This window comes from Chrysemys picta, chromosome 14 (genome assembly GCF_011386835.1).
Source record: "Chrysemys picta bellii isolate R12L10 chromosome 14, ASM1138683v2, whole genome shotgun sequence".
NCBI lineage: Eukaryota > Metazoa > Chordata > Testudines > Emydidae > Chrysemys > Chrysemys picta.
The window spans coordinates 35,548,186-35,563,988 of NC_088804.1; the positions used below are offsets into that span (position 1 = coordinate 35,548,186).

The window sequence follows — 15,803 nt, forward strand, 5'->3', positions numbered from 1 at the left end:
ATAAGGCTCTTAATTCATAAGAATATTTCCCTTATTCCGTTATGGTAACCATCTGTGACAATTTAATGTAACTATTTCCCTGATCCAAAATGCTATGGGTGAAATCCTGACGTCAATGGAAAAATTCCCACTGACTTCAGTGGGGCCAGGATTCACCCTCCTGCTGAGGAATGCTGTCAGGCGATGCTACTTATTGCTATTATACTTACATTTTTTTCTCCAATAATCGACCCTCTTACTAAATATTGCTGCAGCAAAGGGAGAGGTAATAAAACAGAAAAATTCATAATGTCACTATATAAATCCATAGTTTGCCCACCCCTTGAATACTGCATGCCATTCTGGTCACTCCATCTCAAAAAAGATCTATTTGAAATAGAAAAGGTACAGAGAAGGGCAACAAAAATGATTAGGGGTATGGAACAGCTTCTATATGAGGAGAGATTAAAAAACGGTGACTCTTCCGCTTGGAAAAGAGGCAGCTAAGGGGGGAACATGATAGAAGTCAATATTGGTGTAGAGAAAGTAAATAAGTGTTATTCATAACACAAGAACCAAGGGTTACCCAATGAAATAATGGGCCTCTGTTTGCCAGAAGCTGGGAATGCACAACAGGGGATGGATCACTTGATGACCTGTTCTGTTCATTCCCCCTGAAGCACCTGGCATTGGCCACTGTCAGAAGACAGGATACTGAGCTGGATGGACCATTAGTCTGACCGAGTATGGCCATTCTTATGTTGAGGTCCTATTTTTGAAGCACCCGTGGAAGGAAGGAGTCTTTAGATTTGGAGTAGCTATTTAGCCAGGATTTCAATTTCTGTAACAACCTATTCTTCCCTGATTTTTCATCTTGAGATTAACTCAGTGTTACCAACTCTCACAGTTTGGAGGTTTTTTCTCACTCCACAGCCCCGAGGGTCATAGTATTATGAGGGAATATATGCAAGAACCTCAGCTTTAATTTTTTAAAAACAAAACACAACAGGTTTCTAGCTCTCAAGATTCCAGAGGAAATGCTGAAAAAGACAAGCTGGGTGAACCTCAGACCTTAAAAACAAACAAACAGCAAAAGAAAATAAAACCTAAAATTGTATAATTTTCTAAACATCACATGTCTTTGGGCCTAACTCCTGATTTTTGAGTTCTGAAGGTTGGCAATACTGTCACTTACGCCCAATTCTCTTTTCCGTGTTAATTTTTCCTGTAACTTTATAGGGTTTAATGGTGATTTCTTAGTGTTACAATTGCTCGCATGGAAGCAGTGATAGAATTTGGACCTCCAATTTTAGAATATTGTAATCTTAATAATCTGAGATTTCTTGTATTTATATTGGATACAGTTCACCCTAGCCTATGCACGGACTACACCCCACTTACGCCGTGTTTGGATATGCCTTGTCTGAGTCTTCTGCATAAGGATGAATTTCAACCCATAAGAACAATGTGAGATGTAATTGGCATTCTGAGGGCTATGGTTTTTATAATAGGGACTTGATCTATTACACATCAGGCTGACAAATATTCGAGAAGGATTACAGTAGAACTGGTGGAGAACATCACTTCCAAATCTGGAATATGGCTGATCTGAGCTGAATGGAATTCCTGTACAACAAGCAGAGAGATCTGATGGTTTGAAAATCTCATTTTATGTTCTATTTGGGAGCTTGTTTTAGAGGCTAACTTTCCATCAATTGCAGAGAGGCAGAGAAACCCTGTTCTGAGATGGGGTCACGTACAAAGGGTTTCAGTTCAGGTTTCTCATGAATATCTGCTGCGGGAGAGGTATAAAAAACTGTCAGAACAGTTTTGCTTAAATGCAATTTTGGTGAAAAATGCTGTTTTGTTGTTTCACGGGGATGTATCAGTTTCCACAGCACTTTCCCTGGGAAGGATTTTGGGGTCTGAGAGACTTTGTACCGAGCAGTTACAGCCATGGCCTGGGATGGCCCTGATCCAGAGTGGAGTTTTTCATCCTAACTCAGTCTGAATCTGGCAGAGTATAGACATAAACCTGGGCCTCCAATGTCCCAAGGCAGTACCCTAGCTACCATGTTCACCAAAACATTAGAAAGGTAAGTTTCGTGCCCCCCCACCCCCCAATGTGGAATAGACATTCATTTCAGAGCCTCAAAATCTGCTGCAAGATGGAATTGTTATCCTCTGGTCAGCGCTGATTAAAAAAGTGAGATCCCCTTCTGCTTTCCATTCCATGGTTCTTGTGTGACCAACTTTCAGTGCAAGCACTGAGATCAACCATGACCTCTAGAATGTGTGCTGTTTTATTAAGATGTTTAGTAGGCCTAATACCATCATTGGGAGCACAGCTTTATCTACTGACCTTATGACCAAGCTTACATAGAAGCTAGCTGAACCAGTGACATTTACTTATAAAGACCAGTAGTAAGTTTGCATAGACAAATTGTCAGGATATTAAAAATTGCCTCTTCAGTCTTCACATTTTATTAAGAAGTAAATTGCTCCAGGTGAGAGGGTTTGGTTGTGTATGTCAGTCCATGGGATCTCTAGGGCTGTGTGATTGAACCCTGCTGTTTGCTTTGCAGGGAACGGTTCACTTCCAAATTGATTTAGGTTATGAGCAAATGGTGCTTGGTGCAGAATTGTTCAATCATTGAAGGCTGCAGATACTATTTTTCTCAGTAAAAGGACAGAAGACTGACCCCTTCTCAGTTATAGAACAGTGTTCTGTTAGCTTTAGAACATTCTTATCTCTTTGCTTCTTGAAAATTACAACAAGCTCATTGGATAAAGTCAAAAGCATTTTAGCACGTGCTTAATAAGGGAGGATTAAAAAGGAAGAATTCCATTTCATAAATCTTGAGATTTCAACATTTAATTAGTTCAGTATGGGGACAAAACCATGTTTTGAAATTTTCATTCCAGGTGAGTGCCCTAACAACTGTGCTGTTGGCTGTTTTGGGAGTAGGTGCCTCTCTTGTTTTGACCAGAAATTCCATCCTGGACCTAAGAAACTTTCCCAATGAAAGTTTCATTGAAACTGATGTATTTCAGCAAAAACTTTCGGTTTTGATGATTTTGGTAAAAACATATTGCCAAAAAATTCTCAATCAGCTTAAGTGCTTTGCTAAACAGGATGGGTTTGCTGAATTAGGGGCATATATGCCCTTTAATTTGTAAGTATGAACAGCATTTGTGTACCTTCACAATGTTTAAAAATCTCCTAAGTGCAAAATAAAGTATTTTCTTTGGGAGAAGATACCTGTAAGCATTCAGATCCCAGTTCTACTTTCTTTAAATAGTTAATGATCCAGGAAACTTTTTCTTTTTTAGCGCACACATAATTATGAATTCTATATGCTGCTGAAATTTAGAATATGTTCTGCTTTAAACAATATTCTCTTTTGCTTTCAACACAGATCTGTACTTGGTTTATTTTTTTGCCAGGCCTTTTCAAAGTGAAGACCTTTAGCGGACAAAATTTTAAGAAGATAGACATTTAGTTCAATAGAAAAATTTTCTTGGCGTGAAAAAATAAATTTACAAGAAGGACTGTGCTTCTAAAAGATAATTAATAAAAACCTTCCATGTGATGACAAACTTGACATCTTGTCTAATGTCTGGAAGAGAAGAAAGTGTTTGGAATTGCACAGCTAGAATAAAATGTTCCATTTCACAGCAAGACCAGGCCTGCATTTTATAATTATTTCAGAGAGTAAAGGTCACATTCTGTTTGCTAAGTTGACATTACACGAGTCCTGTATCCTAGACTTTCAGAAGTGAACTCATGGCATATTTAGAACATCCTGATTTTACAGCCAACACACATTATCAGAAATTACTGACCTATATGATATCCAAATCAGTTTTCCAATCCTAATCTGTTTTCCAAGGCTACAAACTAGAATTCAAGATTCCAGAGGCTAGGCGATCAAGCTATGATTTACTGCCTCTTTTATATCCAACGCCATGTATTATTTTTTTAGCAGCAAAGTCATGTTTGTAATTAATTTTATCTTTATCGTTGAAATGTATGTACTTTATGGGCTATTTGCCAAACTGGGCTGGTTTTGCAACACTGTGTAGTTCACTGTTTGTGTCTTGACACGGGAGTACAGGAAGGAATGGCACATTTTATTCTGCACTAATTTATGCTGTGTGCAAGTTCATTCATTGGAATCATGTGTCAACTGGGCCTAATCTTTAAAAATACACTGTTGCAGCTCTGTGCAGAAAAGGCATATGCAAATATATAATGCCAACAGACCCTGATCGTCAGGCAGGATCAAACCTGAGACCTCTGCAGCTTAATGCACAAGTCTCTACATGAGCTAAAAGACATATTTCTATTAGTCATGGCTGTAGCAGGTTTATCAATCTCTAGTTGATCTAGGTGCCACTACATGTGACACTTTATCTGCATCAAGCTGGCATGGGTTACATGCTTCATTTTCATGCACTATCACTGTGGATTTGCATCCAGATGGAGTAGCTGCACATGCAAATGGCTGGTTACATGCATATCTGGCCACTTCTGTGCATTAAATAACTAATTTGCAATTTTGAGTGTAGGCTTAGAAAATCTGGACTTTGCTGTGGGAGTTCTTGGTACAGAAGGACATTGGAGGGCAGAGTGAGGCACTGTGGGTCAATTTCTTAGCTGTGTAAATTGGTGAAGCGACAATCTTGCAAAGTGGCTTAGACTCTGCTTGCTTGCGCTCTCTTTCTTTCTCTTGGTTTCTTACTTGAACAAAGGGGCAAATGCGGTGCATGTCATTAAGGATGAGAAATGTGCCCATCTGCCACATTTGCACTCTGCCAATTGGATTGTCACGAAACATTCTGCCTATTGCACACAGTGTCTGTTCATGTCTAGCTGGCCTTTTACAGCAAGTGTTTATGTGAAATAGACTGCCCGAGAATCAGTTTCAATAAGAGCAACTGATATAAGAGCAGGTGGGATACTGTCCTCCCTGTGCTTTGAAAGACTGAGTAAAATAAAGCAAACAATGACACTCTAGTGCACCAGGATTTTCTGTATGGAAAGAAAACCTGGGTAGCATTTTGATTCTTTGACGAGAGCAAACAAGGGATGGCTACGCAGGGAGCATGCTAGCCTAAGAATGATCATAATAATCACTTGTCCTCTGAACAGAGAAACATGGCAAAGAGGTTTATCTAACAAAGGTAGCACTGAAAGCGCTATGCTGGAGGACCCTGTTCTTAGTCTATAGGGAGGATGTTTATTTGCTGGAATAGTGTTACATCACTGAAAATGATGAGCTCGTCTCTCATTGGCAGGTCAAGCATTGTAGGTAGCTACTGAGTATAAGGGCCCTTTCATGTGGGGATTGCATGTCAACATTACCTTTTTGTACTAATGGAAGTCAAACGTATCATTTTCTCTTTGGTTACTCTGGTCTTCCTTTGGGTGTCCAACTGGAGACATTTTAGGCGTCGGTTTAAACTAATGAGAGTTGTAAGTGATCTGCATCTCTGAAAATCAGGACCAGAGGAAACCCCCAAAATGAGGCCCCAAAACAAGGAAATGCATTTGAAAATTTGGGTGCTTATATTTGGGTATGGAAAAGTAAATTTGTCCTCCCTGCTACCTTGGATCTTTTTTTGTGCTTCATTTAACCCTTAAATTTTCTGTGCCTTTTTTTCTTCTCCACTCTTTCTGTGATTTCCTACCTGCTCCTCCGCCATTTAAAGTCCACCAAAGAAAATAGTCTTTCAGCTTGTTGTCTCTAGTCAATGATAGAACACAAATCTTCCGAAACAGAGATTGGCATTGTACCTATTCCCAACCAATTTTATTTTGCTTTTAACCTCCCTCCCTTGCCCAGATGTTCCTGTGGTGACAGTGGGCTTTGGTGATCAGATACTAACAGTGGCACAAGCTGTATTTAACTTTAACCTTCAGATCCAACTACAGAACGATGTACACATTCCATTTTCAATCTTCCACTGGGGTAAACAACTTTTTGATTATGGGGAAACCGGACAAATTATAGCTTTGTGGGGGTGGGGAATTGACATTTTCCATCTGCTGCCAGAGTTTATACAAAGGAAACTTTTGTGACATGAAACTTTGCCCTTGAACAAAAGACTTCTTCACTAGCTCAGAGATTTACTAAACTAACCTAAGCTTATAGGCCTTGAGTCAGCAAATAACGTAATCATACTCCAGCCCTATTTATACATGTTTATGTCCCATGACTTCAGAAGGACTTAAGAACACACTTAACTTTAAGCAGGTGCATTTCTGAATTGAGCATTATTAATCTTGGGTACATCTGCACAATGTTTGCCTGGGGCAATGTGGATGGTGGCTCAGGGTAACTGTCCACGCATATACCACAGGGGTTGGGCAGTATTGTATTCAGGCAGCTAGGCCATGCCGCCACACTGCTATTTTCAGTATGCTACCTTGAGCAGGGCTAGTGCATGTCTGTTTACCAAACTGGGCATTACCCCACCAGCTGCAGTGTAGCTGTATCTTTACATATATTATTTTTTTGCGCTCTCGATATCTGCCTGTGTATATGCTGATTGAAACTTCTCGTGCAAAGCAATGGTTAGAAAGTTTTAAAGGGAAGCTGTGATGTGCTGGATGTGTGGGTGGCTTTTTTTTTTTAAATGAACATTGAGTCCAAACTTGTTACCATTCACCAAAGCCAAGAAGATTGGTGAGCAAGTGGATATTAAAAGTCCGTTCCCTCTATTTCCTCAGGTGCTGTTGCTTGTATTTGCAGAAGATTTAGAATGCATCCCCGGATTCCAGCAAAAGGTTTTTCATATTGAACAGCCATCTGAATTCACAGAGGACCAGCCAATTCTGAACTGTAAGAAGTGTAATTTTCATATGTCATTTTTGCAAAAATCTGTATTAACCACAGTCTGTGTGTTTTCATATCACACTGTGAATTTATCAGCGAGATCTTCCTCCTTATAACATGATTCCAGGCATAGCTTCCACCTGGGTACTACAATAGCTCCTCCCCTCCCCTTAAAATCCTTTATTTATACAGATTTTGAACTTTGCTATGAATTAGGGTTGGCAAAATTCTGCACATTTATCTGTTGGGGTTTGAATATTTACATGGAAGCTTAGGCTCATCCTCTGATTTTTATGAATGAGTCACCTCCTGCATTTCTTTGCCTTTCCCGCTGTATCAGTACTTGACTGTAGACAAGGATCTTGACTTGCATTTCAGTATAAATTCCTTCTTCCTCCCTGGTGTGCAGCCATTCCGGGAGCCTGACCCAAAGGCCATTGACATCAATAAGAGACTTTCCATAAAATTTAGTAGGCTTTGGATCAGGCCTGAGTTTCAAAAAGTTATCACCATCTCTTCTGTGATCTAAGCAGTTGATCTGGTGGTCCAGTCCCTTTTCCAACAGACAGGTGTCCACATCACAAAAACTACCACCAGAGCTGAGCTGTCATTGATTGTTGGCACCGTACACTCTACCCAGACAGGCCAAAGGTTGAACGGGCCATGGAGATTTAACTCTTCTTTCAACCCTAGGGTACATTAATGATGCAATGTTGTGAAGCTTGCACTGCTGTTGTTCATTCTGTATTGGGACCTGTTCTGAGGATTTGAGACTTCAAGGCTGTCAATCTAATATGGTACCTAATGTGAGCTTTAAATATTGATAAAAAACTGCATTTTTCCCATTATTCATGTTATTTAGTAGCCTTTTCATTTGATGACATTTGGTTCAACAGCTGAAATTAACAGTTCATATGTAATAACATTTATGTGAAAGTAAGATTCAGAGTTTGGATCAAAAATAAAAAGCAATAACATTCTATTTAAGGAATACCTTTTCCCTCTCCATCCCCTACTTATTTAAGATTATATTGTGAGTGAAAGTATTTGCTCTGTTTTGCAGTTTATATCAAACCTCAGATACATGTGTGGTTAGATGTTTGGCTGTCTGTGTGTGTGTGTGTTCTCCCTGTGTGCTGTCCCAGCTCTGTGCAGACAGTTGGCACAGCAGACCTCGAGCAAACCGCCCAATAACCACAAGAGCCGTTAAGGTACAAAGGCACCCGGCCAGGTTTATTGTCAACAAAACATGGTAATAGCACCTGACAGACTCAATGAGGATATTAAGACATGTATGCCCATGACAATGGATGCAGCTCGGTCAGTGGTGGGACTTTCCACTGCCCCCTAGGCTGGCCAAAGATACTCACTCTGAGATGCATCTTTATACCCTGATATAAACAAGTTACATACTGTCATCCTGACCTTATGTTTTAGAAAGGATCAGTGTGTTTCTGTTATCCTTGGGGAATGTTTTGTACCATCCTTGATATCAGGATGTTCTGATACCACTTGATATTGGGATGTGTTTGTGTGAGTACTCTGTACTTAGCACCTCTCAGCAATTTCTACAATATCAGTCCTATTCTTGCCAGATTTTGTGAGCAGGTCCTGCCTTATACCAGGCCTCTAATACAAGGGCTTATCTTGTATCTCCGGCTCTCTTCCTACTACAACATGTACTATAATTTTGTCACCAGGGGCCAACTGAAGTCAAAGGAAAGACTCCCATTGACTTCAGTGAGCTTTGGATTGGATCCAAATTTAGGGTAAACTTTTCTAAAGCACTTGAGAGACTTAGGTCCCTAAATTCCATCTCCACAAGTGACTTAGGCAATACATTTTATTCACTTTCAATGTGATTTGGGCTTCTAGGTGCCTGAGTTAAAGCTGGAACATAACATCCTAAGTTACTTAGGCATTTTTGAAAATGTTGCCATTATGCACTAAAATGAGTTGCCAGATTTTCAGAGGTGCTGAGCACCTTCTGGATTCCATAGAGTTCAGGTGTTCGCTTTCTTTAAAAGAAGACCAGCAATTTGTTGAACAGACATAGCAGTCAAACAACATAATATTGGGGGTTTCATGGCCTCAAAGGATAAAAATGTCCGCATGTTAAAATTTAGTAAAATGCAAATAACCTTTATTGTCGCTCTCTTTGGCTGTATCTGAGTACGTTGATGCCTTAGCGCGTCTGTCCAAATCTCTTGCTGATTTGTCCTCAGTCTGTTCAGCAGTATAAAGGACAAACTGTTTAAGACATTGTTGATTGGACTACATTGTGGTGACCCAGCAAATTGCACTGGTGTGAAACTGACACAATAATTAAGACATTATTAATTTTAAGAGGGCGAAGAGCAGGAGGGAAAATATCTCAAAACAATCTTGGGAATTAAATTATTTTAATAATCAGATGCTAAATTAGTCTAATACATAACATGCGACAAAGACAGATTGTCAATGTGCAAGTCTAGCTAACTCAATCACTCATAAGTAGTGTGTCCTGGATGTGACAATATTAAATCTGTGCATAGTCTTTTCAGTCTTGTCTTCAGTGGAATCAATATTTTTAATTGTGTCTGTTTAAATACACTTTGCATGCTGTTGCATTATTTTTATACCCATTACTCAACAGCAGTATAATTTAACAGTTGTATCTGAATTTTAGGCCTACCATGAGTATGTAAATTAATAGAGCCAGTATGCAAAGCAGGTCTATAACGGTGATTGCTTTTGTAGTCTTCAATAAACCAAGCAGCTTTTAATTCTCCACTGAAGAGCAGGGAAACAATCATATTTGTTTTTTTGATCTTTTTAATTTCAACAAGAACATACTGTATATTCCATTGCCAATGTTTCCTCCAGTAATTAAATATGGGTTATAGTTGTTTCTTATGTATTTACTAGTTGGCCATAAATGCAGCTATATTCATTATACATGAAACTTATTGGAAAAAAAGAGACCAAAGCTAGAGGCATTTATTTCTTTTTTATTTGCATGCGTTCTGGCAATAAAAAAGTTATTTCACATATTCAGCAAACTTTTAAATACCTTCAGAGAAGAAATACATTGAGCTGAAGCATAGGACTCCAAAGAAAATAATATACAATAAAAGAGCCGCTGCAGCTTTTAACCTACGTGGGAACTATTTTAGGAAATTGACAAAGGAAAGTATATTTATGTACAGAATACATAAAAGATGAACCAAGGACAAATGAAAAGCAACATGGAATAGAGAGCTCAACAGAGCTAGGCAAGGAGCTCTAAGGTCGTGCTGCAGCTAATCTAGGTGAATCCATTCTAGACTTAGAATTTATTATGAATTCAACAAAAATAATGTTTAGAAAATACCCTACTCGAAGGAAGATGTGGAAGGCAGGAATAAGACAGAGATTTGCTGGAAATGTGGCAGATAAGATCTGAAGGGTTACTCTTGGTAGTAGTTCCTCAGTTGCAACCAGGCTTCATGAAAAGTGCAGGGACAAAACCCTAGCCCCACTGAAGTCAATAGGATCATCGGGGCTTTTGCCTTGGGAACGGCTTCTTCCAGAGTTTCACCAAAGCCTGGCTTTGGTCAACTTCTGGGTACAAGCTCTTCTGTTCCATCTTCAACGAGGCCTCGAGTTAGAAATCTTTTACCATCAATGCAGATCCTACCTTTTTTTTTTTTTTGGTTGTCACTTGTGAGTGTTCAGTTAAAGACACTAATATTTTTAGTGTTCATTTTTGTTATGGCATGCTCAGAAAATGTGACAGTGGCTGTAATGTATAGGACCACTTGAATATAAATCTATAGGGTCAAATTCAGCCTTGATGTAATCCTTCTATAATGCAAATGGTTAATAATTGGGGTTTTGTGATCACAATAGATTAGAGAACATGGTCTAGTTCAGAGCATTCAAGAAGTTGTTCCAAACCTCTCTCGCCCTTAAAGGGGTTCCACATGCGTTGGATCCTATGAGTGAAAATCTATTGTGTGACATATTGCGTTAGCTTGCTCTGACTATTGGTGTAGCACTAGCAGGAGAGAGCAGTGGAACAGGCTAGGTGTGCTGCGTACATAACCATGGGGTTCAGGAGCGTTTGTACTCTGCACAGCTAGTTCATGCCACCGCTTGCCGCTGTCCATGTTACCCTGGGTATTACTGTTTATAGCATGCTAGCTTGATAAGAGCTAGCGTGAGTAGGCCTATGCGAGCTGGGAATCACATGCCTAGTTTATAGCATAGATGTAGCCTAAGAAGCCACTGGCTGACAATAACTTAATAGCTGATCTCCAATCTCCCTCCCATTCCTCAATGGAGGCAGGATTTTGGAAGCATGTTGCATAGCACCCATCCACTCGCCCCTCTCCGTAGTAGGGGGGGTTGGGAAGGAGGTTTAGTGCTGTCAGTTCTCATAATTTTATTGTGAGCCTCGTGATATTTAGTGATTTTCTTTAACCCCAGGTTCCTGGAGTCATGAGATTGCATCCAATTCTCAGCTTCCATAAAAAAAAACAAAAACATTATGTTTATAGCCTTCCATGTTGGAGAAAAGTGGGAAAACAAATTCACTGTTAAGGCTCAGAAACCCCGCAAAAAACACATGAAAAGAAACCAAACTGCTTTTTTTTTTTTTTAATCTCATGATTTTGGGTAGGTGGATGGACTAAACTCATGATTTTAGAAGTAAAAATTGGACACAACGGGCCAATTAGTGTAGCTGTAGCAACCTCTTGGATCACACAAGCTAGAGTCCTACTAAAATGATATTGCTTCCTACCTCCCTATTAATGGCTATCTCAATTTCAAGCTGCTGTTTAAGGTTCACTAAAGAAATCAGTTTGTTTCCTATTCTGAAGAAACCAGGTGGACTTGTGTCTAGACTACCATTTGCCCCTAGGATTAGGCAGCAAGCTTGTTTTTCCTGAACAGTTTTGCTTTCAACTTCTTGCTCATTGACCATAACTACTACACATGTTCTGTTGCATACTCATGACCTCCTTTCCATTAATTTCCTTAAGATCCAATTGTTGTTTCTTAGCATTCATCCTTTGTACTCCAGCTGAGCTGGTGTTTTTTTTAATTGATTTGTATCATTACATTTCACTTAATGGCCACCTCCACCCTTCCTGACACCTTTTTGTTTTTCTAATCCCCTTTTTCTTTATTCAATACGCCTTCCTATAGAACTGTATCTGATCAAACCCTAAATCTCTCTTCCTTCATATCTAAATATCCCTTTATTCTATTCCCCTCTTTCCCTTCTTTTTTTTCTTAAGATCATTTTTTAAGAAGCTGTCATATTCAAAACACTGCATCTAACTTTCTCTTCAGCATGCATTCAAGGGGACTCATATTTTAGCATCTGTAGCATAATGGAAAAAATACCTTTCAGATAGTCATAACTTTGGCAAAAATAGCTATTTCAGATTAAAACTTTCCATAGGCAGCCTCAGAGTGAATTTTTGAGTCAGAGTTTGATTTAGCCACATTTTCATTTTTTTTTCTGATTGCAGGAAATATGGTTTATTTAATTACTTTAGTGGGGAAGAGAATATTATAATGCAATTCTTAAGTCCACATTGGCTGTGTTTTTAAAAATTCACCATCTGACACATTGTTCATACTTCTGTTTGAGGAATCGCTGTGCGTATTTCAGGCTAAGGTGTGGTCCCATGTGGCATGCCCATGAGGAGACCAGTTGAATTACAGGAAGTTTCTCCTTCAAAGTGTTGCACTGAAGGGAAAGTAAATTGCTAAATCACTTTAAAGGGCACAGCCTGAGTAGGAGAGTTTCACCTATACCTTGAGCGCTCGTTGGTGAGTTTCTTCAGAAGTCGTAACTGTGAGAGCTTATAACTTACTCCCTCTGCTCCCGCTCTGTGGCTATGTAGGTTCAGCCACAGTTGAGTCCTTCAAAAGCACAAATATACTACATGGTTAACAATAGTTGACGGAAGATATAATACTGAACAATTGTTATTTGCCTTTGCCCATAACCTACACTAGAATGCTAGTCTTACTTTGAACTGAGTGGACAGATGCTCACCTTACTGGGCAATACCATCGCTTGATATTTTTCTTTGTAGATTTGTGAACCTGTTCTTCAGATAACATCAGGAGAGTTGCAAGGTCCTAAAACAATGCTCTGCTGTCAAACAGGCAAGATTGCATTTTCCTTGATCAGGTGATAAGTGACTTACTTTCAGTACAGTATTTCGACATTGCTGGATCATTTGTGGCCTTCAAATGCTTCCCTTCTGCAGTCTCTGTTTTAGTCAAGCTGAGCTGGCAGGTCACTGCCAGTGACAATGCTCCATCATGCGGAGAGATTCCTAACCAGCCCCATCATATGTGGAATGTAATTGTGTTACATTAATCATGTTTATACTACACATACATGATTCGTGGCTTTTTTGAGGTATTTTTAATGGACAATAAATCAAATAGTACACATGAAAAATGAAGGCAATTAAGAAAGAGGCTTTGGGTGATGTGTCTTGCATGCTAAACTAGGAAATACATTGCTAGTGATTTAAATGTCAAAACAAAAGCAGTTTTGACCCTTACTTGAAAAGATTTAATTTGGATGTTAATTAATGGCTGACCTCTTCTGTCTCTTGCATGATGGATTGCATGTTTTCAGAGCTTGGATACTTCAGGATCAGGGCTTTGTCTGTCCGTATTTGGGCACTTTTTCATTCTAACTGAAACTTTCCTTTCCATCTGCATTGGCACTCTTAGCTTTGTTTACTTATATGGTGGGAGATTTATTCACCAATTAATCATAGATGCTTAAAGGAGTGTCTGCAGTTCAGCAAAGCTGCCTCTTTCAGCAAGGTTCCATGTGTCGTTCACGTTTCAAGTGACATTCTCATTGCCTACGGTAGTGAAAAGCACTGACGAACATCCCTGTTATTGCAGTAATTCCATGTATGGAGATGCAGCTTGTATTGATTTCATGCTACCACAAAACATTTCCCAGTGATTTCCAGAACTAACAATTGAAGTTATAGTAGGAGGTTTTCAGTGAAATGGAACCGGTGCAAATGAGAGAACAATTTGGGCCAACAATTTCATGCATAGCAAACTGTCTGCAGAGTTGTACATGATCAAGAAATTCATCAACTAATCAGGCCATGGTGGAACAAATATATGTAAATTACATCTGAATGCCAAATAACAGGTGTTTAGTTCACTTTAGACTTGTATGACAGCCTTTTTTTTTTTTACTCTATATGTAAACTGTTACGAACGTTAGTTTCACTTATTACAGTCTGAATATATATGTGAAAAACATGGAAAAATATGGCATGTTCACTATATAGGGTAAGATGTGGCTGCTATCTCCATATAGGTTCTATAATGGGACATTTGGTAGCCTATATCGACAGAGCATCCCACCCGCTAGTGACCATGCCATATTTTTCCAAATTGTCTACATACGTGTTGCCTAACTCCTATTGATTTTCAATGGGCATTAGGTTCCTAACTGCTATGTGTGTGCCTTTGAAAGAACAGTATATTCTTTTGACATGGGGTGTATAACAAATGTATATATGTGGATAATGTATATGAGGATAATGTGTGTGTGTGTGTATATCTCTATATAGTAAAATAGAAATAATCTGTGTTTTGTATGTATGTACAGCTGTATCTGGAGACTGATCTATATTTAAGTGCACAAAAATATTGTATCATCTTCTAAGCTGGTTTCACACATGATCAAAACAAAAGATAATATGACTAGTGATTGCCAGGTGGCCAGACAGTTGCCTACCCAATTGTGCATATCAGCTTATTAACAGGGCCTAGGGGGAAATGAATTTTAATATAGACTTTTTGTTTTTTATGCATATACATTTAATTTAACTAAAAAAAAGTGTTCAAAAAGGAGGTAGCATATTATTGTGAACAATGTGAAAGAATTAATTAGTTACTGGAAAAACAGCTCTGGGGTTGAGTCAAAACCTCAAAGGGATATAGTCTTTTTTTTTTTTTCTTCTGAAGTAGCAAGACAGCTCTTGAATTGAAGAACTGAGAGAAAGCTGTATGTAGTAAAATGAGATCTTTTCGTTTCTTCATCGGGTTTTATAATCCTTGCGAGGAGGAGAAAATCAAAACATAAACCAGAATGTGTGCATCACCTGTTTCTCAATTACCCCACAACCCATGCATGAATAAAGGTGATTTGACTGGGACAGAGTGCTCCATTAACCTTTAGGTTATGAATTTAGATGAATGAAAGGTAGCAAATTACTTGGTTTGAGATGAAGTTTGTTTCTATAGACTTGGCAGGAACCATCGTCGTTTGTAGATAACACTTTTGTGAAATATTTCAGGGCTTTGGTTGGTTGAAGTTTGCCAGCTGTTGTTCTAATAGCCTAAATCAATGACCAACTGCTCCATATTAGCAGGTATGTCAGCTGCTCAGTGCAGTGGAAACCTTATATTAATTATGGTTTCAGGTACTTCTAATGGGAGATTTCTCTTTTTTATGTCCAGTTGGCACTTCCAAATTGAATATCAGATTAATTTATGTTATTCCCCCAAACTGATTTCCAGTGTTATCAACTCAATTTGCCGCATAGGATCCGAGAGTATTTTGCAGGCTCTTCCTCTCTAGGTAAATAGGACATATCTAAAGGCCAAATTGTTTGTGGCCTTTGTAGAAATGTGTGTGGTTTCTCATTTGACCAGCAAACTATCTGACACAATTAGCCTAAAAACTAACTTAATTAAAAGGGACATCAGCCTGGTCGTACGGCGGGGTTCCTCAGGCTGGGTTACACTGTGCAGATGTCCTGCTACCTTCTAGCCAATGGCATCCCCTGTTTGTTAGGAGAGCATCTATTGGTGAGGGCTACTGAGTAGCGCTGGGATTGTCCAAGAGACACTATACCAGGGGTCAGCAACGTTTGGCACGCGGCTTGCTGGGCCAGTTTATTTACCTGCTGACACGGCAGGTTTGGCGGATCACGGCCCCCACTTGCCGCG

At 39.2% G+C, this 15,803-nt stretch overlaps 1 protein-coding gene across 2 annotated transcripts in view; it reads left to right on the plus strand.

Moving 5' to 3' along the window:
* CDH13 (cadherin 13) overlaps nucleotides 1–15,803 on the plus strand; it is a 752,462-nt gene that overhangs the window by 125,071 nt on the left and 611,588 nt on the right. For both annotated transcript variants that reach the window (XM_005292303.5, XM_042852124.2), the window contains exon 2: nucleotides 6,716–6,827. In XM_005292303.5, coding sequence (XP_005292360.1) covers nucleotides 6,716–6,827 — 112 coding nt within the window. The remainder of the gene's footprint in view (nucleotides 1–6,715; nucleotides 6,828–15,803) is intronic.